Source organism: Pavona decussata, unplaced genomic scaffold (genome assembly GCF_977016875.1).
Source record: "Pavona decussata unplaced genomic scaffold, jaPavDecu1.1 SCAFFOLD_134, whole genome shotgun sequence".
NCBI classification, from domain to species: Eukaryota; Metazoa; Cnidaria; class Anthozoa; order Scleractinia; family Agariciidae; genus Pavona; species Pavona decussata.
In genome coordinates, this window is record NW_028145547.1 from 2,050,951 (window position 1) to 2,078,325 (window position 27,375).

At 38.1% G+C, this 27,375-nt stretch overlaps 1 protein-coding gene across 1 annotated transcript; it reads right to left on the reverse strand.

Annotated features, from left to right (window-relative positions):
• Positions 1-390: 390 nt before the first annotated feature.
• LOC146467671 (uncharacterized) lies at positions 391-25,958 on the reverse strand. The gene is made up of 22 exons (XM_085125168.1): positions 25,723-25,958; positions 25,205-25,285; positions 23,161-23,314; positions 22,498-22,600; positions 21,398-21,536; positions 20,658-20,861; positions 19,064-19,188; positions 18,152-18,293; positions 17,915-18,031; positions 17,506-17,541; positions 15,924-16,583; positions 15,075-15,397; positions 13,235-13,379; positions 11,733-11,969; positions 10,737-10,949; positions 9,315-9,427; positions 8,134-8,281; positions 7,273-7,881; positions 6,046-6,195; positions 5,002-5,292; positions 3,955-4,112; positions 391-2,283 (listed from the first exon to the last, which is right to left on the reverse strand). Exons 2-22 carry the CDS (start codon positions 25,260-25,262, stop codon positions 2,065-2,067), a joined length of 4,344 nt encoding a protein of 1,447 aa, XP_084981294.1. The 5' UTR covers positions 25,263-25,285; positions 25,723-25,958; the 3' UTR covers positions 391-2,064.
• Between the last annotated feature and the right edge of the window lie 1,417 nt (positions 25,959-27,375).

Here is a 27,375-nt window from a genome sequence, read left to right on the forward strand (position 1 = left end):
AACGCGGTTAGTAGGGCAATTTTGAATGCAAGCAAAAGAATATTAAAATGTCAACGATTTCTGTATTAGGTCTATAAGATTTCTCGCGCGATAACCGATCCAAGGTTTAATTTTTGTTACTAAGACTAGTTATATGATAAGTTTTGATAGTGCGGCTGGGTCGACATAGTTGCTTTATTATGAGCGCTACCCTCGTTAGTTAATCAATTTAAAATAGTCGGTAAAATAAATAACATGGTTGTCAGCCAATAGCCTGTCTTGTATGATTTTTCATTTGGTGCCCGTTTCGCGATAGTCCAGATGATAATTTAGCGGGTCCGAAAACTAGTTTATGCAGTGCTGAACGTTCCTCATCAGCTGTGTTATATGCTCATGTCAACGATACAGTTTTATTATTTTGAAAGCTGTAGGATTTCATGGAACCCAATTGGCAAATTTTCACTGAAATTATCATCAGTTGAAAAACAAAAACTTTTCGGGCCTGCCAAGGCTCCCGGGACTTTTTTCTAGAAATAATGGGAAAGAGGCTAGCGTTGGAGGACTCTACAACTTTCCAGAATTGTAGATCCTCTAGTTTGAACAAACAAACAAAAAACAGGAACAGGAACAACATCATTGGGTTAAAAAATTAATAATTATGTCTAAAATTCTTTTTAAAATGTCACTACGTATTAAAGTTCTGTACTTTTTATTCAACAACGAATGTTACAAGATGCTGATTCGTGTATCAGCGGTAGGTTTTATTTCGATTTTTGACAGAAACCCTTATATGGTACCCGACTGTGTTGAAACGCCGATCAAAACTACCTCCTGCAAACAGCAGCTTTCTGATAGCATTGGTCCTTTTATTTTCAGTAAATGACGCAGGGCAGTTTTGACTTTTACTTGTGTCTCAATGCACGCTTTTTCAGCTACTATCCCAATACCATGGCAATCATTGTGGGTGCAAAGCCCAAAGTTAATCGTAAGGGTGTTCGGGTGATTGAAATGGTTTTAATACAACAACCCAAGAGTCTGTGGAGAGTCCAGACTTCATGCACCTTCAACTTGCAATTTTAAATATTCTTAAAGCTAATTACACCAACAGTTATCACTTTCAACAATATTTTTCAAGTAATAATTATAACCATTCAATTTGTTGAGTTAGGGTACAGTTTCAGTGAGATTTCATGCAAAAGACACAGCATGAACTTTCAATTTCGAGAGAGACGTGTTTTATGTACAGCAATAGCTCAAGAAGGGCTAAGTTGTCTCAGCATAAAAATATAGGGTCGGCTCAAGAATGTTTTTCTTTATTCAAAAATAACCTTAGATTTTGTGTAGAATCATTCCTTTACTCTTTTCAGTGCTTCCCCCGAAGTGTTTTGTTCTTGGCACAGCTTTCTCTGCTAGTCTTCACTTTTATTAATGTGATCCAAACTGTAAATTAAAGCTTCTTTCGCACATGCTATGAGGAAGGAGCTTCAAATATAAAAATAACACGACTATCGACACTGTTACACTGCAAGATTTTTTTGTAACTGGAAATTTCCACTGAAATTTCTATTTTTTCATCCTGAAATTAATAATTTTGTCCTTGACGTCTTTCAACAGGCAAGTCGACAAATTTAAAAAAATATATATTTATATTTCGTCATTGGTTTATGAAAACAATAGATGATTGCATGAAATTGTCGTAAAAGGTCAACCCTAGTTCAATCTTAATTTCAATTTATACGAGAGAGTTCCTCCCGTCTGAAACTGTTTCTAATTTATTTTAAAGAAGTTTTAAGATATTTTTATCTTTGTAGAAAAATACCAAGAAAAGATTAACTTCATCAGTAAACTTGTAACGCTTGCTAGTTCTTTTGCCCCTTAGACATTATAAGTCCTATTGTAACGTTCCTGCAAATATCGATATTTTCAAGTTTCACCAGTACCCGATCATGGTATCGAATATTTTTGTGCCCACCATTTCTTCAAGCCATTCATCTGCGCCGTAAAGCTGATATGAAAAATTTCCAGATTGAGTGTTATCCTCACGCGGGTTCCTTCTCAAAGACCACCGTATTAGTTTAAATTTTGCTAAGTCCTGTTTCTTGTGTTTCTTGGGCACTTGATTCGAAAAAGATCCTTAATCTGCTCAGGTTCGACCTCATAGTTGAATATATGAAAGTCGTCGAGATAACCACCAAGATACCGTCCACCCAAGTCAAAGCTCCCCAAACAGGCCTTGTAGCCCCAGAAGTCATCAAGTGGTCCGTAACCTCGCGAAATACCACGCACTGCTCCATTCACGTAGACCTGTTAATTGAGAGCAGAGGCTTTAAGAAACGAGAACATTGGAACTTATTTCGTTTGAAGTCCCTTGAAAGGCGGTGAATGTGTATCCGGAAAAATAAAATTGACATTACGGACACAAAGTCAGACAACAACCAAATCTCTGTATCGGTGGAATTTTGTTTAAAGGGGAAGTATCACAGTGGTTTTGACCTTTTATCGTGGAAGTGTTGCGACAACACCTTCACTTAGTTGCAAAAGAATTGTAGAACATCAAGAAAAAGAAATCAACTGAATTCTAGAAAGGGACAACTCATGACCTGCTCAAGCGCATTTTGGGAACAAAAATGAGAGAACTAGAAAACAGCTAGCCTAACTTTTTTCAAGTTGCAGTCCATTCTAACCCAGTCCATCTGTGGCCAGAGACACTCATCAATAGTCTTAGTACACTGGGGTGATAATTTTGAGCAATACTTTTAGGTTTCTTCTGACAAAAAACGTTTTGGGGTTTTTGATATAACACCAAATTCCCGTGATACTTCTTAGCCTGTCTTGATGCCGTCAAAAATTAAAAGCTTCAAACGAGCAGCGAGAACTCCGTTAGCGGAGCAAAAGGTCTGTGTTATGTTGCATGCTTTATGGGTGTACGTATAGAAACGAAACATGTCTTCTCTTATTAGGTGTGCAATATGCATTCTCGCATTCACATGATCAGTATATGTCCACCTCGTTTGGAATAACTGTTTTATCATGTGAATAATTCCCGTGTTTTGGGATATGGACTCTAATGTAGGATTTTTAACACTTATCCAGCGAAATCGCGCAAAATATTGCCTGGTACTCTTCGGCTAAAATTAAGCGATATTCCGCAAGATAGAGCAGGATAATTATTTCCTTATTTATTATTCGACACACGAAATTAAGCATATTGCAGAATATCTGCTGTGTACAGATGACGAATACTGAACACACCATGGCCATTTTTGGACAGTGTTAACTAGTAAGGAGCCAATCAGAGGGAGCGCTTTGCTCAGATCCAGAAGTCAGAGGCCGGTCGATATAATAATAATTACACTAATTCTGCTTTATTTTATGTTCTTGCTTCCACCCTTTTCACAAATCATTTCCATATTCGCTTTACTTCTCATCCTGGCCAACAAACCCCAACTGAGCCGGAGCGTAAAACATGACTACCTAAAATGGGCAGGGACGGCGCAGTGGTGAGAGTATTCGCTACCCACCAATGGCCCGTGGGTTGAGTTTGTTGTTGGTTCTCGTCTTTGCTCCGAGGGTTTTTCTCTGCGGGGTTCTCCGGTTTTCGTCCTCCACAAAAACCAACACCTCCAAATTCTAATTGGATGCTGAGCACACGGACATCTTTGAAACGAATTCCTGGAGAGCTCTTTGGTGCTCCGTGGGTAAGCAATGGGTCAGTTATTTAATAAAAGATACTTTAGACGGTGTTTAACAAAACCATGTTCTTAGCCATTTTCAATTTTGCCAGCAATCATATCTCAGTAAGCATTGTCTATTGCCGCCGGTAATAAGAAGGCTTGCATCCCAGACTAGAAAATTATTTATCTACTTAAAATAAATCACTTATAAACAAATTTAGAGGCCCACCGATTGTCTTAAGCCGGGGCCTAAGTTAGACTCTGTTTAAATAACTAGCCCATTAAGTTTACGTTTTGGTACCTTAGCCTGGTGCGTCGTGCTGTTATACGAGCCAATCAGGTGAGTCCATACATCAGGTTTGATGAGGTCATCAGTGATAACACTAAACACTGGATTCTGCAAACGGTTTCGGTGAAACCAACGAACCTTGCCGTCATCAATTTCAAAATGATACCCTCCTGTGGAAAATAAAACACGCCAAGTGTAAGTGTACGTCAAAACTTATATAAGGTATCAGTATTGACGTGGTCTTTGTAAACGCTGTAAGCTTCTTAACCAAGAATTTGGGTGATTAAAAATTCGCTGTTTATTCAAGTTTTTTGTTTTAGTTTTGGTGATATTAAGCGATATGTTAAATGATATTTTACTGTCGAGTTTACTGATCGTAACCCTATACCTTTCAAAAAGCAAGACAGTTTTAACTTTATAAAACAGGTCGAGGTCGAACTGCTAAAATTACCACCAAAGACAGAGGTAAAAGTCTTGTCATCAAAACTCCTTTGAATTCAAAACCGAAATTCTGTTTTCTCATGCCACTGTTATAAAGGACGGTGCCTCCTCTGTTACTGTGCATACGTTCTGCGCATCTCGAGGTGGTCCAAGATACTCGAGTTCTGTAAGGACTGTGCCATCCGGAATACAAAGTTATTTTTCTGTGGTCTATGATTACGCGTAAAAAGTAGATCTTAACAAGGGCTGTTTGAATCCAAGAAGAAAGAAGATTCAATTTGGACAAAACATACCATACATTGCTCTACATTTTAAAGCCTTTTTAAATTATTGTTGCTTGATTATGTTTAAAAAATGTATGGTTACCTCTCTCCTTTTTCGTTTTGGATTCAAATTTCCCGCAAAGTCATAAAGTGCGCAGAAATAGCTTTGTACTAGGAGGCACAGTCCTTAAATGCATAACTAAACGTGTAAACCTGACGGGCGTTTCGGTCAAACAGAACAGATGAACACCAATCCTATGGAGGTCAGGATGAGTCCGAAAGTATAGAAACAGCCTTGCTGATGACTGAACCAAATATTTATATTTATTTCAGCGAAAGATAAATCCATCCTTACCCATGACCTGCCCAATTGTCATCACTCGCGCAGTGCTAAACAGAGAGTGGATCCCGCGGGAAGTCCGCGCGAGGTTTACCCATGATGCCACGGTGATGCCGCTGCGTGGCTTTCCTCTAAATGTTGTATCCTCCAGGAGTATGTCTCCTGACGTGCCAAGGCCAGCAAAGTGTCCACACATTCCTCTGTGTGGAGCGATAAACGCACCATTGTTGAGATAGGCATTGTTGCCCATGTCAGACTCGTCCAGTATAATTTGGTCTTCCCACTTTTCGAATCCTAAATATAGAACTACGGAGAAAATACTCAGTGTTAGTGTTTCGTATTTTATAACGGAAAGGTGTTTTCGCTGAAAATGCTGGTCAGAGTTGTTGGCTCAATATATTTTTTCCGAATAGATGGCCATTTCCCTGTTTTGAAGTATGCAACTCTATTCCTTATAGAAGCAAAGTCGCAATTTCTACCTACAGTTATAGGCAACTGCTTACTATTATTCAATCTTACCCATATAACAGTAAAAATTCTTAAACTGTAAATTGTAATTTGTTCTCGCCCCTGACCCTTTTGGGACTTCTTATATGGAGGCTGAAAAAGTTAGATGATTTTGTAGAATTTCTTTGTAATACTGATCACACATTCAAAATATTTTAAGTAAAGGTCAACTGATACTTTAACTATTCGCTTTAGGAAACAAACTCTGGTCTTAGCAAATATACAAATGCTTAATCACAGTAATTTTTTTTTAAAAAAATGCTTAAACTACAGCGCATGTTAACTCTTTGTTCGACTTCTCTTTCAGAGGAATACCATTAAACTTAAACTAGCTTCGGCTTAGAAGAGTAGTCAAATTGAAAACGTAATTCTGTTCTCGACACTGATTAACTAAACTAAGCAAAGTTAAGTTGACATCGGCTCTACTAGTTTAGATAAACCTGACCTTGAATGTCACACAGTACTGAGGACCTTATTTGACAACCAAGGTACGAAAAAGGATGGTAGACACAAAACGATATACTGGCGTATGTTGATTGGATCCTTCTTTACCTGGACACCCTGGTCTAACACATGAAATTGTTTCAAACTCTCTCCCAGGCTTTGGACAGGTAACTCCGTCACACATACGGGACCTTGTTCTTTTGCCAATGCCACACGTTGCAGAACATGATGAGTAAGGAGACCATTCCAAAGCTTCAACTAAGCAAGACACAATGGATTGTGAATCAGTTTCTTTAATTTGACTATATATGACCATGGTTCTCGGTGATGTTAAGTATCAGTTGACTATCAAATAAGAGTTGGGCGGGTTGTTCGAAAGCCGATGAACGCTAATCTACGATTAAAAGTTAATCGAGGTTCTCATCTCGCTCTTTAAAAGTGATTTCAAAGCCTGATTTCAAGCTAAAGGTAAAGAAAAGTCTAAGTAAAAAATGAGGACCAAAACTCTTTTGAAAGAATTTTTATTGATTAGTTATTAAACTCGAATCAAAGTTCACGTTAATCCAGGATTAGCTTAATCGGGCTCCGAACAACTGGGCCCTGGTAGGTAAAACCTTAACGGATACTGTCTTGTAAGACATTTATCGTCTCTTTAATACGTCTCGTTTCCACATACATAAAAAACAAATCTTACTCCTATACAAAGTCAGCATCACTTGCACTGCGCTACAATAGAAATAACCAGTACAGCTTTACGGATATTAAAGACTTCTACGCTAAAACAAGGTGCTTGTCACACACGCCTGGTCAGAGTAGTCAGCAACTACAGAGTCCCCTCTACGATGGAAAACAATTGTTTCTTCAGGTTTTGAAATTTGTTGGTCACTCTCATCATGTCCCACGACACCTCCAATTCACAGTCACGGATTTTGTGTTTTTTAAAGAATACGAAGAGCGAGCTTTTAAAACGAGGAGGGAAGGGAAAAGGAGTGTGAAGAACACAAGAAGGAGTATTCTCTCTCCCTCCCCCGCCTTCTATCCCCGTTTACCTTACCATAATGACGTTGGGAAGTCATTAGGGAACTTAAACTTTTCTTAGCCAGGGACAACAAACGAAATTTGTCCTATTAGTTCGCTCTCTTCCTTATTGATAAAGGCTGAGAAACTATTGTTTTTTGTGTCCAGTGACTTGGCCTTACAGATAAACTTAACGTCTATGCTTAAGTTTTCTATTATCGCAATCTTTAGCCTCGATCCTGGCTGAGATGACCGTACAAGACGGCCACTTCCGCAGGAAAGAATATTTCGGGTCAGCATAAAAAGAATTCGACATACCCGAACACCTGGAGATTGTACAAGGAACAACCTGCGTCTGTAGTCCAGGGGCCGTGCATTCTTCCACACTACACTTCCGGTATCGTTTCCTGACTCCCTCTCCACAGGTCGCACTGCATTTACTGAAAGCGCCCCACTCATGTGCTCCAAAATTGTGACTGATGTTGCTGGCCTTGTTACCAAAGAGATCACTGACCTTCTGCCTGTTCAAACTTGCGCTGACAACTGATCCTATCGGTTTGGGAAGGTCTGGGCGCACGTGCAACCGTACAGGTAATCCCATAACATGGAAATTGTTATTTTGACCTGTTAAATTTACTACGTGGCTTTGAATGTGAAAGGGAACTGAAACGCCCTTGGCGGAGATTTTCTGATTGTTAGTATTGTGTGAAACTATTTGAACGGGCGAAGTATCAGTATGTAATATTACATTCCCAGTTGCGTGTACCAATCCTGGCTTTGACTGGTGTGGACTCGTGATCACGGAAGGCGGTTTACCTTTCGTTGTCTCATGACCTTGTTTATGATTTTTAGCTGTAACAGACTCTTCGGCAACTTTAAAGGAGGATTCGTTGTCATCTGTCACCTTCACAGGCTTAAAGCTATGACCTGAAAAATGGACAACAAAAAAGTTAAACGCGGACTCAATATTTTAACAGATTTTTATTTTAACAAAATTCAGTGAAATCTTCTTGACAGTGCCCCTTTAAGACAAGCTAAATCATTTCATATTTCTTCCGAAAATTTCTAACCGAGTGGTTTGCGTAAATGGCGCTCGCCCTTTATTTCTACTCCAACCTATTCACATTGGAGAACAGACCAAATAACAACAATTCACATATCACAAATAAAGCTACTGACCTAGGTGATCGCAGCCGTAGAGTTCCGCTCGCATACAGATGTGTACCCCATACCAGGCTAGAGGATGTATTCTCACGTAACGTGCCGTGATGGGGTGTTTCAAGTGTCGCACTGCTACAGTTTTACTGTCATCATTGCCAATAAAAATCTGTTTAAAAGAAAAGTATGGATTTGTTAAGATTTTTATCAAGGAAACCTCTCAGGGTGGGCAGAACCACGAGCCTAGGGACTGGATTCAATCGCAAGATCAACCCTAATATTGTTTCTTAAAGGGAACCTCCACTCCGACAACAAATTGACGTTGAATTGTCGGAAATAGTGCCTAAATTCTAAATTTTACTTTAAATAGGAGAAATGACATTCAAGTGTGCTAAAAATTAGATATGATTATCGCCTGCTTTGGATTTTAAATTTCCCTGGGGTCGCCATTTTGGATTTTATGACGTCATAAGGTTGCCGCTATTGTCAGTAAGCAGAAGTTCTTTTGTGTGAAACAATTGAGCAACCGTTTTAAATCATGAAATTCAAGATGGCGGCGCCCGGGAAACTTAAAATGAAAAATAGGCGATAATCAAATTTTTTTTTGTCCGACGCAGAAATACTATTTCCATGTTTTCCAACGAAATTTGAAATGAGATTGTATTTTCAACAATTTAACGTTAATTTATTTCAAGAGTGGAGGTTTCCTTTAACATTATTTAGGCCTCTTTTTATTAAAACAATTTCTTTAAGATGCAACTTTCTGAGAACAAGAAAGGCACATCTGAATCTAACTATTAGCTACTCAGTAGAACGCGCTACTCCGTAGAGTGAAATAATAAATGCGTAAAGGTGACGCTTGTCTGTTTACACCACAGCTGACTGAAGCACCTGTTTTTTTAGTGTTAAATAGATATACAACAGAGGGAAGTTGACCGCGTTCAAACCTTTGTAATATTAGTTAGGGAGTACATTTTTATTATATTACATAAAGGATATTTCTAAAATCAAAACAAACAAACAAAACAGAACAAATAAAAACATGATCGTGAACGTAACACAAAAAAACCCATGTTAGGTTTCTATTTCTTTCTATACCACCCCCTCCTTGCACTTATCTGATGGCGTTCCTTTATAGAATATTGTCTAGTGTAACTCCAAAATGCTGCATCATCATCTAGCTGGCGTATGTTTTTACATACCTTTTGTTTGTTGTCTTCTGTGTAGTTTGTCCACTTTAATCCATTCGCGCTGTATGTTATCTCATATCTCGATACCCAGCGATCATCGGTTACTTGCCCTTGTGTTCCTATACCTGCACGTTCAGAAATAACGGTTAAGTAGTATTGGTTAATGCCTCTTGTGTTAGTACATATACGTTCTGCGCATCACAGGAATCGATGGTGCGGATGGTCCGAGAAAGATATTTTCAACGACGCTGAAAATTTAGAATCGCGTTTACGGCATACGGCAAACGTGAGATTCGCAATCATGTTTTCTTGAACGAATGAGTACATAGACGAGACTAGTGCAAAACAATTCTGGTCTTTGATGCTAACACAAAACTATTCTATTTTGCTGAGGAACTGAAAACAGCGAGAGGCAAATGGTTATGTTGGATAAACATGGTCACGTGATCATTTCTGCCGTTTGCCGTAAGCGTAATTCTAGATCTCTCTAATATACAAAGGTATTTGTGCGCAGTTTATCCCGACTATGCGGGAAAAGCAAGATCTTAGCGAGGGCCATTGGAACCCAAAACGGCATTTTGGGATAACCATGCATTAAACTTTAATCTGGAAAAAATTCCGTCATTGTTATGCATTTTAAAACTTTGTAGAGACTATGAAAATAGGTACAAGGAACTCAAAGTGGGATTTGATTTCCCTTGTCATAAGTTAAGAAAGTGGCGACAACTTATTTTAAGAAATCAAAGAATATAATGAAGCACAGGGGAGACCTGCAACTTTTGAAATATCTTATATGGTTGGTCGAGAAGACAAAAGAACGAACAACAGGGTCCAGTAAAAATATAGCTTTTGAAAGGTGCATCTCTACTGAAAGCAAAACCAAAGCAAAAGCGAAATACTTTCGACCATAAGTTAAAAATTGCTCTAACAGACATAATCAACATGTCACAAAAAACAAAATGAACAAATAATCATATAATCATTTGTAAATAGTTTTAGGCTAGTGCATGTTTTTTTTTCTAGATTTTAATATTTTTACTTTAATGGAGGACCTCCCTGAAAACCACGTTTTTACTTGACGGGCGCTTCCTCCTTAAAAATTATTATTATTATTATTATTATTATTATTATTATTATTATTATTATTATTATTATTATTATTATTATATGTTCAATCCTAAAAACTAAGTTTTAATACAAGGTAACCTGGTAGATTGTCGGTTTCGGCATCATATGATTTCTAGCGATGGAATTGTTTTGGCCTAATCCTATGGTCTAGCAGTCAACAAAAATGATGGAAAATATTCATTGCTGACAATTTGAGAAATCATTCTGGATTGTGGAAGCGTGCCAAATGATGCTTGCTGTAAAGAACCGCATAAATTTAAGGACCTAAATGATTTTTGCTTCAACTTCCATTGAATAGCAACTGACCTGTGACCTCTCTCGGCTTCTTGAGATCAATCTCAAGGAACTGCTCCCTATCTGCCAGCTTTGCACACCAGCTTCCTCTTGTGGACACTCGTTCGTTGCGATCGGTAATTACACGTGCGTAGAACGCGGGGTGCGCGTCGTCTATTGTGGATGATCCCGAAATCTCATGGTCCAAGATGGTCCCGTTTGACATGCCCATTGGCGAAAAGCATTCTACAATGAGCACAAAATGTCAGTTATAAGATTGAATAAAGACATCGTATGAATTGGGTGTAGCAAGGAGAAAAAGGAAATATCGTACTGAGAGATATACATATATATAGGCAGTGTAAAGTTAAGCAAAGGACACCTTCGTACTGAGAGATAGGCAGTGTAAAGGACATCTTATGCTGGAAACATTCTAATCAGTTAAGTGTTGCTAAAAGGAGGGTTAGAACCACTGTACTTCCTTCCTTCAACTAAGATCCTACTTCGATTTTCCCAATCCATTTGCAGGAAATCCAAACATTAGATAGACAGGATGGAAAACTGACGATCTGAATGAAGCTTTCACTAGAGGGATTTTGGAATTCTAACATTTATAAAACAATTCCCAGATATGACTTGTGATGTCTATTGCTATATCAAACTTTGGATTTGAATTTTACTCTGAGAATAGCTGATAATTCCACTCCTCTTATAGCTATATCTTTTGTTCAAGAGTTAAAAGCTCTTTTGTTTGTCCGCAAAGGTTTGAAATTTTTGGACGCAAAGCAAATTCCAACAGCGGAATTCAAACTTTTTGCTGGTGACTTGTGGCAAGAAGATCAGACTAGATCATCAAAGTAAAATTTGCGCAAGGAATCAACGGTTTTTGTTAAATGAGAGAATCCCAAACCAAGCAAATCACAGATTGTTGGTTTTCTCGCTTTGTTCTGCGCACAACTCTTAGTTGCATAACTATTTACTTGTATAACTTAGTCTCGATAAACCGATATCTGATGTTGCTGAAGTTACCTGGGCAGCTTGGTTTGGTGCATGGGATTCGCTGAGTGTACGTCTCCGTTCCTGGCGGACAATTCTGATTTCGTTCGTTGCCCTTCGGTTGACATTTTATGACTCTTTTCTTCGTTCCTTTGCCACAGCTGACGCTACAGTCACCAAAGTTAGTCCATGGGATGAGTGGATTAATGGCATAAGCAATCTGTGGTAATTTCAGAGGGACGTCTGTTTCAACAGTATCAGATAATAAACCTGAAAAAAAGGCAACTACTTAGCTTAACGGCGTACCTACGGTAACCCGTGTTGAGATAAATCTGACTATCATTTGCTTAAAGTTTGGTTCACCAGTGATCTTGTATTGTGTTGTATTTTTTATTTACTCCACATGATCATATTACATCAGGTTACAGTACGTAAGAAAGGAATGGAGATAGGCGTAATATAGTTAGTTAATTGAATGCCCTTTAAAATTACATTACAATATTTGTTAAGATAGAAAAAAAAAAAAGAAAAAGAAAAAGGAAAACTAATTATAAATAGCGGAGAAGAAAGGAAACGCTTTACAAGGTCGTGTGGCAGTGATTAATACTGAGCAAAATAATACTGGAAGAGAGCTCGTTTAAATAGTTGTTTTGTTGGTTTTTGACGAATAGATATAGGAATATCATTCCAGTAATAGCATCCAATGATCGTTGGGCAAAATGTCCTAATATTTATTCTGAAAGGACTAGGATTCAAATGTTGTAGGGAAGCAATTCGAGTGGTGTAATTATGTTGCTCTATAATGATAAACGTGAATTATAATTTGGCGAGGGCCAGTAGCGTGCGACACGTCATTGTGCATGCAGCCTCCCTCTTAGATGCTGGTTTACTTGAGCTTTAATTTTATCCTTTGCTTTAAATTTTATTTTCTATCGTTTCAAACTCATTATCATACATTACCATACCAAGAACAATAGGAACAAAAACTTTTAAAAAAAGGATTAATTTGAACCACAACATATACAAGTAAGGGACAGATCATTTTATTCTTGAGAGGGGTGCATGGGGGGCAGATACACCAAAACAAAATCCTAGAAAATCGTGCATTGCGTCCTTGATGCGGGTTTGGGCAGAACATTACATTGCACAACTTCAAAATAAAATGGTCCCTCCCCAATAAAGTCTATGCTTCTAAGTTTTATTCTATGAATAGAGTTAGTTAAAATAAATAAATAAATAAATAATGTGCGTCCAGGTTTGCCTGAGAAACCAGACGGAGAGACAAAAATGAAGCCCGCTAAACAATCGAAACGTGAAACACTTTGAATAGCATCCAAAAACACTACGTATGCGGCCACGCATACGCATCGGATTTTTTCATTCTCTGGTTGGCTTCAGGTATCGTATTAGCGTTAAGCTAATTATTTAGATCAAGAGAAAATATAGGCTTAAAAATATTCGCCACATTACCCGCCTTGCGTCTTTATCTGATCAAACACACTCTCTCGTACATGATATGTAACTTAATATCTTACCTGGAATGCAGCCATATATTTCTATTCTCATACAAATGTGATCTCCGTACCAGGACAATGGATAGAAGCGAATGTATCGCCCATCAAAAAACCTTTCCAACCAATGAATCTTGACAGAATCTTTGTCTTGACTTCCGTCTAATGACTTGAATACAAAACTCAATGTGTAGGGCCTCTTTGCCGTCTCAAACTAAATGGATTGCACTTAATGTTTTGACACGTCATTGACAGTACTGTGGTGAAACTGGGAGTAGCTCAATTTGGTTTAAACGTCCTGCACAAGCCGTGTTTTATATTATTTAATTATGTTAAAGGAGGTTATGATGCGAGCAACAAATTAGAGAGATAGGCGAACAAAGAATCAACTCAGGCATATTAATCAGAAAAATCAGAAAACAATCATAAAATTTCGTAGTTTGAACAAAGAAATGTCAAATTTGGCAGTCAGATAAAACTTGATAACCTCAACTGATTGTTGCTTTAAAGTGTAGAACATTTTGGTCGCGTGTCTATTGAATGATGATTAACGTCTAAAATCTTTAAAGTAGAACGGGGTATATAAAACAAACTATAATCAAACCTTTTAGGGTGTTATACTATTACACTATGAAAGTTGATTATTAGTTAGCCTTGTATGGTGGTACCGGTCATTCCTATTAGAAGTTATTAAAGTCATTTCTAATGTCACGTGACCTATTTCCCTTAATTGCAGGACTGTTATTGAATGTGGACACGCAAACAATGCTAATTAATTTCAAGCTCTTGACATGTAAACGCATGACACCAAAGACGATTTAATTCTATTTCATTTTATACACCCCATTTGGCTTAGAAGATCTTTAACAATCAATCATCATTTACAGGTCACTTGGCCAAAATACTCGTCACTTTGAAGCAAAAATCAGTTAAGGTCTTCAAGTTTTATATAACTGCCAAATTTGACATTTTTTGTTTACTGTACAAAATGTTACGATTGTTTTCTGATTTTATGTAAATTAGGCTTTTGGCCATGCTTTAATATGCCTGAGAATGCTTAATCAAACAAACTAACTAACGGAACAACACTTAACGCGGGCTTAACGAAACGACACCAAGAAAGATCGAAGAGTTAATGGGGTTAGTATTTGATCACTAAATGTTATATTAATTGATGTCTGATACAGCAACACGGCTGATGTTTGCATTTTTCGTTATTTTTTGTCATCGTTCAAAATCAAGCTGGGGAAAGAACTCTGATCGGCCAAAAATCACCACATGAGTGATGTCAGCACTACAACTCAAATTAAAACAGCTGGTTTTGGCACACATTATAAAGGAGCTAGGCATTTAGATACCTTAAAGTGATTAGCGAAAATGCTACGGTGACTTGACAAAAACTCTCCAGAAGTCTGGTCGATCATTAAAGGGGCAATGTAACTTATTTCTAGTCTCACTTTCAATAGCCAAAAAGATATTTGTATCAATAGAAACGTTCACTTGACATTAAATGGGTGCAGATGATCAGAACGGAAATGGATTGTAACTTAATAATTAGCATTTTTTTTCAAGCTGTTTCCTGACTTGAAAATAGCAAAAACTGCTTATGGCTTATTACTCCCTCGGGAAATCACTTGATTTTTTCTTGTTGGTTCTTTTAGATCCGTTTCAGTACTTTGTCCATTATTTTATGCAGTTAAATTGGCTAAAAGAAAGCGCCAAAGGCCCGTGAAGATGTCTCTTTAATTACGTATCGTATTCATTGAACTTGGAACCGTCAACGCTCAATGCTCAGCCCAAGGATCATTTCTAAGAGTGTTCATATAATGCACAGTCTTACTTAGATCTAAGAACTTTTATTTACCTCTCCGGTTCCATTTTCACTCACGCAATGAAAATTTCTTCCATCCTGACTGTGACAAATTTTGAAGCTAGTGACGTAATTATCTGCTAAAGATGCACCTTGCAGACCTACACCAGCTATCGTCTTTTCCTGTTTGAGATCGACCGTGAGATATGGCTCCTTATCATCCTCGTCCGCGCACCACGCTGTCCTTTGCGGATCATCGTAGAACGAAACAAGATTCAAGCGACCGTAAAACGGCTTATGAAAATGGTAAGTCGACGATGCCGTAATTTGGCCGTCTTTGATCTTCATGTCTTCCATCCCTAGCGGCGTGAAACATTCTATAAAGGGGATAAAAATGGTACCTGATCTAAAGCATAATGCAAAATTTTAGGCGTGAATTTTGTTTTTGTTATTTTAGGTATAACTTGTTTTTCAGTTATTGTGTAAATTACTCGTAGAAAGTGAAATTTTTTGCACGCTGGTGCAAAAGTTTCTTACCTAAAAAATAAAACATTGAATCGAAGGGTCATGCATTAAAGGTGAAATGAAATCGGTAGTAAAAAAACGCCCTACATGTTCCGTCACTTTTTACTAAAATTGAGTCATCTTCCCTCATTACGACTGAACCTCTTAAAGGGACACGTTTGCCTGGCATTGGTCCCTCCAGTTCGGTGGTTCTGTATTTCATTTCTTTCAAACATCTCTTTCAGATTGTCAGCTCTCTATCGAAGGTGGACATCCCAGGAGATATAGCTCAAAGGGTGTCCGTTTAGGAGAAGCTGAACTACAAATGTAATAGCATATACAAACTAACCTTCATAACCACGGGTTCGCGTGTCATTTCGAATAAGTAATCGTACATACCTTTCTCAAATTCACATCGCTGCATCAGTTTCTTAATTTCCTCCTGACTCAAAGCCTCATTTGATATATAAAATTCATCAATTTGTCCGTCAAATAATCTCTCCCCTTTATGCTCACCAATCCCAGCTTTCTCTTGCCAGTCTTGCGATAGCTCTCCGGAGCCATCTCCCCTCATAATAAACTTGGCGTTCACATAAATATCAGCTTGGCCTAATTTGGCTTCATATGTGCATGCCACGTGAGTCCACACGTGCGATAGAACAATGACTTCTGATGTGACATTGAAAATTATCTGACCACGTTCATTTCTGTGAAACCACCTCACAGAGCCAGAATCGATTTCTAAATGATATTGGCCATTGTCATGAGTGGAGTTGGTTCCACCGATTGTGTCAAACAGAGAGTTCGGTCCTTCTACTGAAAACAGCTTTATCCATGCTGCAATTGTGATCGCCCTGCGTGGTTTGTTTCGGAAAGAAGCTCCATTCAACAAAATGTCTCCTCCGTTCAGGTCAACGCCGCTGCCACACTTTTCACTGAACCGGGCAATTCGGGCAAAGTTCACAATTTTGGCGTCATTATGCTTTTGCGATTCGTCCACTATAACATTTTCCTTGAAGATGTTTTCAAAGCGGAGGTAGACAACCGCTTTTTCTATCGCTGAAAGAATAAATTGAAAACACGATGAGTAATTGATGATAATCAAATGTGAAAATAAGGATCGATTGACCCTGTTGCATACATACAATGATGACAAGAAATCAATACTAAGAGCCTTTTGGAGTTACTGGAGTACAAAATGGCTCTTACATTATCATGTGTCAGTAAAAGTGTGTAAGAAATGACTTCTCAAATTTACTTAAAAAGATAAATCTAACAGCAATTCTACTTATTCTTATTCCGGACGGTATTCGAATTCTCACGGACAATTCGCAGTTTTGAGGGTTGGTTGGTCCACTTTACTTCTGAGCCCCTCGATAACAAGTAGAAAAGCAGAAAACTACGTAGAGAATTTGTTTACAATAACAATTAGTACAGGAAAAAACTATCAGGAGATTTTCATCCACTTTTTAGCTTCTGCTTCATGAATTGTTATCAACACAATTAGGGGAAGATTGATTTGTTTCCGAAGGAATCTTCAGAGATAATTGGTGGCAGCGGAAAATGCTGCGACCGTTGCCCAGGATTTGAGCTCCAGGGAGGCTTTCCATTCGGCCAAACTTTTCGGGTCAACCGGTTGAGATGCAAATGGCACGCGTGAATCAAACGGAAATCTTCTGGAACAAAAGGATGACCTTTGAAAGTACTGTACCTTTACATTTTGTTGTCTTCTTGCGTCATTATTGTGCCATCAGGCTCGTTTTTTTTTTTTATTTACCAATGCGATTGCAAGTTTGAAACGACTGGACAAAAAGCCTTTCACTATGACACGGAAAGTTTCCGAAACTTCCAACAGAAAATTTTGGAAAAATGGAAAACGCCCCATATTTCTCATTTTCCTGTTTGAAAAGTGCAACAAGTGTGACATTGCACACCAATCTTACTGGACAGCAGCGAGCACAGTCATGGTTTGGTTACTTACTAGACATTATGTTAAGGTCCTCCACACTGAGCTTTCCTATAAATTGGAATAATATGTTAAAAGATAACACGGTATGATTTCATCTGAAGCTGACCACTTATAAGAGAAAGATTCAGTTTCACGGCACAGTAAGAAAGCTTTAAGAATCGTGTCGACTTTTCTTACTTCCAAACTTCAGAAAAGGTCTATAAAAGTCTTTTGATCAACGAATGTAATCATCCTTATCCTCATCCTCATCCCCTTCTCCTTCCTCCTCCTACGTCCTCCTCCTGTTTCTCCTCCTCCTCCTCCTCCTCCTCCTCCTCCTCCTCATCCTCATCATAATTACCATCATCATCACAGCAGCAGCATAGCGTAGCAGCATCGAAATATAATCAAGAACGACAACAACAACAACAAAAACATTTACCTGATATTTTGTTTTCGTCCTGTTCAATAACTTCGCTCTGTGGCTTGCTGTTCTTAGCTCCCTTTCCCTCTTTTTCTTTCACCACGGTCTCCTTATCTGACGGTGCATCCTCGGTCACTGTTAACATTGACATTAAAGAATAGTTTCAGACATAAAAAAAAACCCTGTGCTTGCCTGAGCCTGCGCTAATACTCAGAACACTACTTCAGTTTCTCTAGACGCAAGGTGAGTATTTACCATTTCTGCAGCCATACAGCTCAATCCTCATGCAGTTAGTTAGGCCACTCCATTTCAAAGGAAGGACACGAAGATGCCGCGCTGTTATCTCGGGAAACCAGTGCGTAACCACTGTGTTACGGTCCTTGTTACCTGTAAAATTCTTTGAATCGCAAAAGAAATGAACGAAAATGAGCAAGCCGACACAATGGTGCACTTCTGAAGAAAAGAGGAAAAGGAGGTAATACATTGAAAGAAAAAAACATTCGTGAGCAGTGCATTATATGAAGTTGGGTGCGCGATTCCAATAGGTTTGGAGAAGGTAGAGGAGAACAACTTGTGGATGCCATATATGTGGGAAATGTCAGGGGACAGTAACACAACAACAATACTTTATTAAAACAGACAGTTACAAGCTGGTTATATACCTACCCGCAAATAGCTAAAGCTAGTCGAGGCGGGTAGGTATGTCTATACTAAACTAAATACAAATAAATTTGGTGTTTACAAATTGACAGTTATCCCCTCTCTTCAAAAACCAACATTTCTAAACCCCAATTCGATCTTTAAAGTGTCCCTAATTAGTGCTCTGTGCTAAATACTTTACTTAGATAATTAGTAATTATTCCACGAGTGCGTGTTAGAGATGAGATGATAGATTGCCAGGGAGGCCGGTAGCGCCAAGTTTGCTATAATCATCTTGGGTACTGATTCAACAATTGAAACAAGTGAAAGTGGAATAACTGTTTTATAAAAACAAGCAAGAAAAAATGCTAGATATTGCTGATTTCATTTTGCACGACGACCAGAAGACGTTTTAATGGACGTTCAGTTCTAGGGTATGGTATAGTTGCTGATATCCTATAGCCGCTTAGCCAATCAAAACTCCGGCATTGCATTAGCCAATGATGCAGTTTTTATGACTGTACCTACCCTGGTGCTGTGGTCATCTTTTCTTTTATCTGTCACCATTAGCCAATGCTTGCCGTTTAAGCTGTATGACAGTGCGTATTTAGTCACCCAGTTGTCAAACATTGCCTGGCCTTGGGTCGAAATACCTGTACAGATAGAGGATATAGCAATTTACTGAGAAGGCCTCGAATTAGAACTTAGCCATTAGTCAAATGAGAATGTTTTCTTTACTGTCAATTCTTTACGTGTTACTTTTATATATTATGGTGTCCCTCAAAGATCGGTCCTCGGTCCCGCCCCTTTCATCATACACATTAATCGACTATCCGCTGCTTGTCTCCTTTATGAGGTTTTCCTTTATGCAGACTAGACTGAAATATATTCCAGCTCAAAGGATATTGATGATGCGGAGGTCAACAAGTTTTCAAGATTCAAGTTTCAAGTTTATTCAAAAATGTTAATAGGGAGTTTAAGAAACGAGGACGGCAACGGTAACGAGAACGTCATTTAAAAATATAACTTCTCGTTTTTGTAACTCTTGCGCAATCATTAAAATTTGTTTAACTTGGAAAATGCTGGCGAACTCTCCAGGAACTAAAATAGTATGAACGACGTCAAAGTAAGGAAAACTAAAGAAGATTTTGCGTCATACGCTCCCGTTCTCGAGAAAACCCAAAATTTGGTCATTTCACGTTGTTGTTTTGCTGAGGACGGTAAAGAAATGTACCAAAATGTAGAACGCACGTGCAAAGCGATTGTTTTCGCTCATTAAGCCCATTGTTTTGTGGCGTTCTCGTTGCCAGCGCCGTCCTCGTTACTTAAACTCCCTAATATACAATTAAGGACAACACTAACCCGCAAGAAGCTAGAGCTAATCTAGGCGGGTAGTGAGAAGACTAATTTAACTTAAATCAGGATGTTAGCACGTGTTTTAACGAGAACGGCCTTATTGTCAACACAAAGAAGTCAGACGCTATGCTAATAAAAGCTGCTTAGATCTATTCAACGCAACAACTTTTGACCCGTTGCACCATTCAAAGAAAGTCTGATTTGGTTGTTATAGCTCAAATGATTTCAGAAAATGAGTCATCTTTAAAGCACTTTTGTAACCAAACTGTACCTATTCAAACTCGGTTAGATACAGTGGAACCCCGCCCTTTTGAGGCACTACGAATTGAAAGCTCAGTTATTTCCTTAGTTTTACGACCACATTTTCACGGCCCGAAGGTGGTCGTATTAGCAGGGTTCCGCTTTATATTGTCGAAATACATTGGGGAGTTTTAGAAATGCGTTTACGGAAAACGGCAAACGTGAGATAGGCGTGTATGTTTTCTTGAAACAATTGGTACATGGATGAGAATAGTGCAAAATAATTCTGGCTTTTTTGGTGCTAACGCAAAACTACGTGATTTTACTGAGAAGCTGACAAATATAGGGTAAACATGGTCACGTGGTCATTTCTGCCATTTGCCTTTTGTCGCAAACGTAGTGTTAAATCTCTCTTACATCAGCTCTCTCCTCCTCTTGAAATCACCATAATTGACCATGCCGGGAAGGACTTTAAAGTTGTTGCGAAATTTATGCAACGATAAAGAAATGCTGAAGGATTCTTTACCTGAAATGGCCGTTTTGTTCCCTAGGTCTACTTCAAGGAATTCCGTTTCGTCTGCGAAAGCCGAGCACCAACCACCACGGGATCCTTTCACGGTTTTATTGAGGCGCGCGTGGTAAGGTTGATGATGTTCATCATAGGACGAAGACGCCGTGAATTGAGAATCCTTTATCAGTCCTTTGCTCACACCTAGAGTTTCGTGACATGCTAGAAACACGTTTCAGTGAGTTTTAAAGCGGCAGTCTTTTACTTCAAAGCCAAACTTCAAAGTTCGCGAAGCCATTGCAATTGCAGTATAAAGGCGTGGCCACAATTTTGACAACCGAGTTGTTAGTTTAATTTTGTCTAACTGAAACTCAAAGGCATTAAAGCTCCGTTCTTTTTTCCTTGAAAGTTGCAAGACCGGATCGAGAAATTATTTGTTTTTCTTGGGAATGTTGCTACCTAGGGGATTGATAAGCAAAGAATGCAGCGTAAAGAGAGATCTTTTCAGACGAGATGGTCTTTAGAATCAGTCAGGTGCAAAATGCAGTAGGGAGTGGAGGCTAAAGCTAAATCTGACACTAGATAATATTATTTACATTATTTAAGCTTGACCTAGACGAAATTAGACCTTGCGGTGGTGTCTGCTTTTTTTGAGGCACTACACTGCATTGGAAATAAAATGAGGGATGATGACGAGGCCTCAGTTGGCAATGATTAGATATCGCCTGCAGTTTACAAGGACTGTTTTACGGTTTTACCTGTTGGTGGGGTATCTATGTTTGGGCAATGGCCCCTGCCAAAAATTTCCCGAGAAACTTTGCCATCTCCAACATTAGATGCCAACCACTTGTGATTCGGGAATTCGTATACACAGCCATCTTTGGATTTGATCCTCACCTACAGTTACAGAGAATGGAAATTGTGGGAGAACAGTAGGTGTGAAAGTGTACTGGATTTATCACGGCCTACCAGCTTAAAAACTATTGGGAATAGTAATAATAATATACCAATAAAAAATTAAGGAAATAGCAGATACGACCGAGTTCTACATGCAGGCACGTTGAAATTTCAATTAACAGTATAGTACATAAGCGAAGCGTTGGGAGAACTATGAGGCGCAGTGGAGTGCTTCTCGCAAATCTGGAGTATTCTTTGAAATCAGTGAGTCGTTACATAAATCAACAATGCACGAGAAGCATGTTTACTTCTTACTTCGTAAAACAACTCCGTGGAATAGCACGTGACGTATAGAGCACATACGTTATGCCATTGTAATAATTCTGACCAATCATACTGCACACATTTACACATTTCATACTATTCTATAATAAGCGTCATAAGATGTGAGTTCACGTACATTTAGCTTACTTGACACAAATATCGACCTGAAATGGTCAAAGTTTATCAAAACGCAATCTGATTTGTGTCCGTTTTGAATGTTTTACAAACTCTTTTTTTTTGGGGGGGGGGGGGGGGGTGTTGGTATCGCCCTGCACTGGTGTTAAAAAACCCCCGTGTGCTACACTATTACGAGTTAAAAAAAATTCGCAAATTACAAATACACTCTTTTGTAAATGTACATTGAAATTACTTTATCTAATCATTGGAGTACTCATATCAAGGAATAATTTCTTTTCATTCTTGTAACCCTTTTTCCATTTTTTTTCGTTGTTGCAGCCCAATTTCCAATTTTTGAAGGAATCTATAATTTCAAGCGTTCTCTGCTTTTCTGTACTAGGCCCCCTTATCACGTGTGATACTGTAATATTAAATGTAAATTGTATGGTGTGATCGAAGCAGGGGTGGAAGGATGGACGAAACAAAGTAAAAGTTAAAGATGGTTCTTGTAATAAACTACCTTTTCCAAATACCACCCGGAACCAAACCAGCTGTTATCGTGGCGAATATTGATTGCAGTCAGTTTTCCCAAGTTCTTTGCTTCGATGAAGAATTTATCCTCCCTGAAAGTAGTTGCAGATTTGATTTGTACTGTTATTACTCAGTGACAAATAAGCTATTCAAAAAACGATTTCAATAATCGGAGTGATTTACTTTGTACTTGGTAATTTTTTTAATGAAATGATAGTTTTAAGGAAGCGTTATGATTGGTGCTTTACGCAAAAACGAGAAAATTTCAAATTTATTGAAAATTCATGTTCATATTGTAAGATATGGCAAATACTTTTTAGTACTTTCAATTTTGAAGTAAAATCTCGCCTTGAAGGTACGTTTTTGTTGCTCCAGCTTTAAAACGTCTAAATAAAATCGTAAGGCCGAAAAACTCAAGCGAGAGCTTGCTTTGTTGCATACTTCCACTAATACCCTCTTATGGAAGGAATTTTAAAAACGTGTGGCGGTAATTTGCTTAAACTTGACAGTTAAACATAGAAGAAGAAGGAGAAGAAGAAAAAGAAGAAAAAGAAGAAGAAGAAGGAGGAGGAGGAGGAGCAGAAGGAGAAGAAGACTAAGAAGGAGCAGAAGAGTTGAAGAGACAATCTCAAAACAGTATGTCTAAACTTACTGTCCCTTTTCAAAATCATTTCGTCCTTTGCTTTCGAGTTCAGTTTCTTTTAATCGACCCCTTTCTCCAAACAAGGTGATGAACACCCGTGCATCTGTCCCTGCACCAAACTTGTTTCCGGTAAAAGTGTCAATCTCATATGGAGTCTTGGATCCTAAACATGCGGAAAAAGTATACACATGTAATTTTTTCGTGTCAGTATAAGCCGTAATGCTAGCGAAGATTTTCTTAAAAGGAGAATCATTAGCTACGAACAAATGGAGATCTTCAGTAAACATGGTAATCACTGTCAAGATTAGTGTGATATGGTGAATATTCTCGGAGAAATTCAGTATAAGCTCTCAAAACCTATGAAATTTGCAAAGAATGTAAGTCTGGGTGCCAAGAGTTGCCAGCCAGCCATGCACTGTTTTGCAAAATCGGGTTTCTGGAAAACTATTAAAAACACGTCACGTTCACACTTTGAGGGAGTACAAATTTAGTTTGCTAAGCTAGCACTCTTTCAATTTTCTGTTCAGATGCTTATGTATGTTGATGATAAAATGATTAAGGGGGCAACATGTAAACAAAGATCGCCTATTGCATCAATCAATCAATCAATCAATCAATCAATCAATCAATCAATCAATCAATAAACTTTATTTACCCTCGCATTTACAGTGTAGCACTGAAGTGCTAATATCTTCGAGCCATGTAATTGCTAATGTATATTAAGGAATGGATACATGATTTAAAAAAAATATTGGGTGTTTAACGTTTTTAAATCGTTTCGCACTGCCAGACGAAAACTTTTATTAAGGCAGTACAAGAAAAACAAAACAACAGCAACAACAAAAATATCAAGATACCATTATGCGCGTAGGAAGAATGCGCACATTCTTGAGCGAATTTACCCTTCCAAACGCGGTAGTTCGGGTTATTTCAAGCCTCGCATATAAAATAATCAAAATCTGGGGGATCCTTTTTCACACTTTCTTTGCATGTCCCCAAAAGTTTGAGTTGATAGGACTGTCGGTGACCATAATTCACAGATATTTACATTACACTTCAATTTTTTTTCTTACAATCGATCTAAAACAACCACAAATCCAATCCACCGATGCATGGTTAGTGATTGCCATAGTCGTTCTTAGTTCTGTTTTAAACATTTTAAAACTACTTCTTGGAAATCTTTTCCATTGAAAGTTCTTGTCATTCATTTAATGATGTTCCAAATGCCTTAAGCAGACCCAAAATTGGAAATTTTTACTAAGACTACCCCTAGGCGTATAATGGCTACGGGCCTGTGTTAAATCACTTTATCTTTTAGTTAAAAAGTCTTTTTAATATTAGGCAAAAGATCATATATAGATTAAAAGCACAACCTTGAAGGCCAACACGGAGCATGAAATGGCGTAAAATGTTGCTGACGCCAGCATATTTTTTCTAATTGGCTTAAAATTAATTTCTGAAATACTCATCAACAATTGTTTTAGTTTTAACTTTTCTGTCAGATCATAGGATCGTTTGCACAACTTTTCTTCGTTACCTGGGAATTACAAATCGTTTTCTCAATTTAATTTATTTTATTTTAAAAAATGATTGTACAACTATAATAACAGATAATTGCGTGCTAGTTGAATGGGGACAAAGGAGCGGGTTTAAAATTGTCATTATCAGACCGCCCCGGAATAAATAAGATGATTTAGAGGACAAACTGCCGTTACATGCAGAGTAGACGAAATATATATTTTTGTATATAAACTGTAAGAAAAAAAAACCGGAATAATTATTAGAATTCTGCTCTCAAGAGACCAAACAATTTCAGATCCATAAAAACAATAAAAGCTGACTTGCTGAACTGGTGTATGAACGTGATTTGCTAATATAACATGGTCAGATATTGCTCAAGAAACGTGCAGTTACAGTTTTGTGGTGAGAGACAAGTACATAAGCAATAGCATGATACTAAAAAAATTGTGACAACCTTGAAAACTGTGACATAAGGGATTTAAAATTATAGTTTTTGTTAAGACAGCTCGGTCAAAAAGCACCAGCCACCTACCTGCAATGCAACCAGCCAAGATCGGAAATAAAGTAAAAAATAACATACAACTTTGCATCCTGGTGTATCACATCTGTAACACTAGATATCAAAAAGAAAAAAGAAAAAGAAGAAAAATTAAAATCTTAAAAAATGGATTTTTCGCCTCCATTCACTGTGCATTTCGGCAAGCTTTGGTTTCAACGTGGCAGAACCTTGTTGACATGTGATCACTTGTGAGCACCCGAACAAAAATACCCTCTGATCGACACTAGTTTAAGTCGGTTTCACCATCTTTGAAGTATTATTTTTGTGCTTTAAAATTGTTGACATCTCCTAGTTTGTTTATTCTTATGTTAAACAGGCGGCCATTACAATATTATGAGAAACTGTTATATTTTGTTAACGCAATAACTATTGGCTGCTTCAATGTCAAACAAAACAGTAATAAGCTCCTTTCCCCAAATAATGTCTCATTTTTTCCCCAAACCGACCTCATTCAGCATATACCGCTAGTGCTGCTATGATCGATAACTTACCTGAGATAAATCCCGTATTTCTCATATCTCAATTCCATTGAAAGGCGCTTTGTAGTTGCTCACCTAAAAAATATCTACAAACAAGAACCACCTGAAGGCATAAAGCTAACCCCAACCTCATCACCGGTCGAACGTTCAATTTCCTGTCGGCTTCTGTATTTTGTGATAAAAAAGAAGCTAATTTCGCAATAATGTTTCTACTTCTCTGCTTGAAAGTAACGAAGTTTAAGACTGATATGTAGGATAAAAGAGTTTTTGGTTTATTATTAATATTCGACCTAATAAATATTTTAAAGATGAAATGAAGAGTTAAGGACAAGTAAAAATGCAACCTTGCAACCATTTTATCAAACGGCATTTATAAAAATTCAGTATTTTGTTCAAAATGTTTAAATAGCAGCAGCAGTTCCAGTGGAAACAGTGTTTCTCGAAAATTGCCAACACTGTGTCGAAATTAATCATCATTAGAAGAGACAAACTGTTTGTTTACTTTTCTCGGTGTCACGGACGCTTACCGGAAGTGGAAGATCAAGGATGGACCATCGAACGCTGAGATAACTTTCTTGTCGGTTACTTGCTTGTTCCTTAATGTTTTTCCTTTTAGTACTCCAGTTTACTTTCTCTGACAAAACAACATTTCTAAATTTCAAAACTCGTAAATCTTAATCTGGGGAAATGAACAGTCACTTACCCTGTGCGGGATTTGCCAGCACAAATGCCGGTTTATTTAACTTTATTTCATTTTATGAATTTAAAAGATCGCACACCCCTTATGACGCCATCAGAGAAAACGAAAAGGCTTTAACGAAGTTTGTTTCGATAGGTAATAACCCGTCGACTTAGGTTGCGTTCGATTGACCGTATACCGGAATAAGAATAAGCGGAATAGCTGTTAGATTTCCCTTAGTAAGTAATTTGGGAAGCCATTTCTGCAAACTTTCGCTGACACATGATAATTTAAGAGCAGTCTCGTACTCCAGTAACTCCTAAAAACCTCTCACGAGGGATTTCTTGTCATCGTTGTATGGAATAGGTTCACTCGAACGCACCCTAACAAGGATTCCACCCATGCATCGTCACTTGTAAGTTTCGGATTGATTGAGATCCATTTTATTCTTCGGGATTAATCTAGATCCAGCCAATCCATGCATAGGTAAGGGTATGGTTAGCCCATTCAGCTCAATGGCTGGTATTCAGATGGGCCCTGCATCTAATGACGCAATTGAGGGAGCTGCGCATGCTTAATCCATTAGCAAGATAATACGCTTGATTTTTATAATAAGTGAGGTTTTCCTATTAGGCTAAAGGCTCCCTGAAAGCCCGGAGGAGGCACTATGGTATATAAGTTATATAGGTATGCCGCTCCAAGGGGGTGTGGTTTTGGGCTGTTTTAGTCCAAAAATGGGTATAAACTGACTTTAACCATTCCGAAATCTGAACGCGGGTATGGATTTGAGAAGTCAGGTCTAAAGCCCTGGTCAAATGGCGCATGATAGTCAATGATAGTTGATGATAGTCGATGATAGTTAAAGCGCGCGCGCTCGTTTGACCACCAACTATCATGCGCTATCATCGACTATTATCAACTATCATTCACTTTGAGCGTGTTCAAATTCTTTATGATAGTTGATGATAGTTTTTTCCATTTGACCA

Bases quoted from the DNA above. Each gene is read 5' to 3' on its own strand.
- LOC146467671 (XM_085125168.1), bottom strand. From the start codon at position 25,262: ATGCAAAGTTGTATGTTATTTTTTACTTTATTTCCGATCTTGGCTGGT. The intron at 23,315-25,204 runs GTAGGTGGCTGG...CCGCATGTTTAG, and splicing joins CTTGGCTGGTTGCATTGCAG to GATCCAAGACTCCATATGAG. The intron at 17,542-17,914 runs GTAAATGTTTTT...TCCAATTTATAG, and splicing joins GGACGAAAACAAAATATCAG to GAAAGCTCAGTGTGGAGGAC.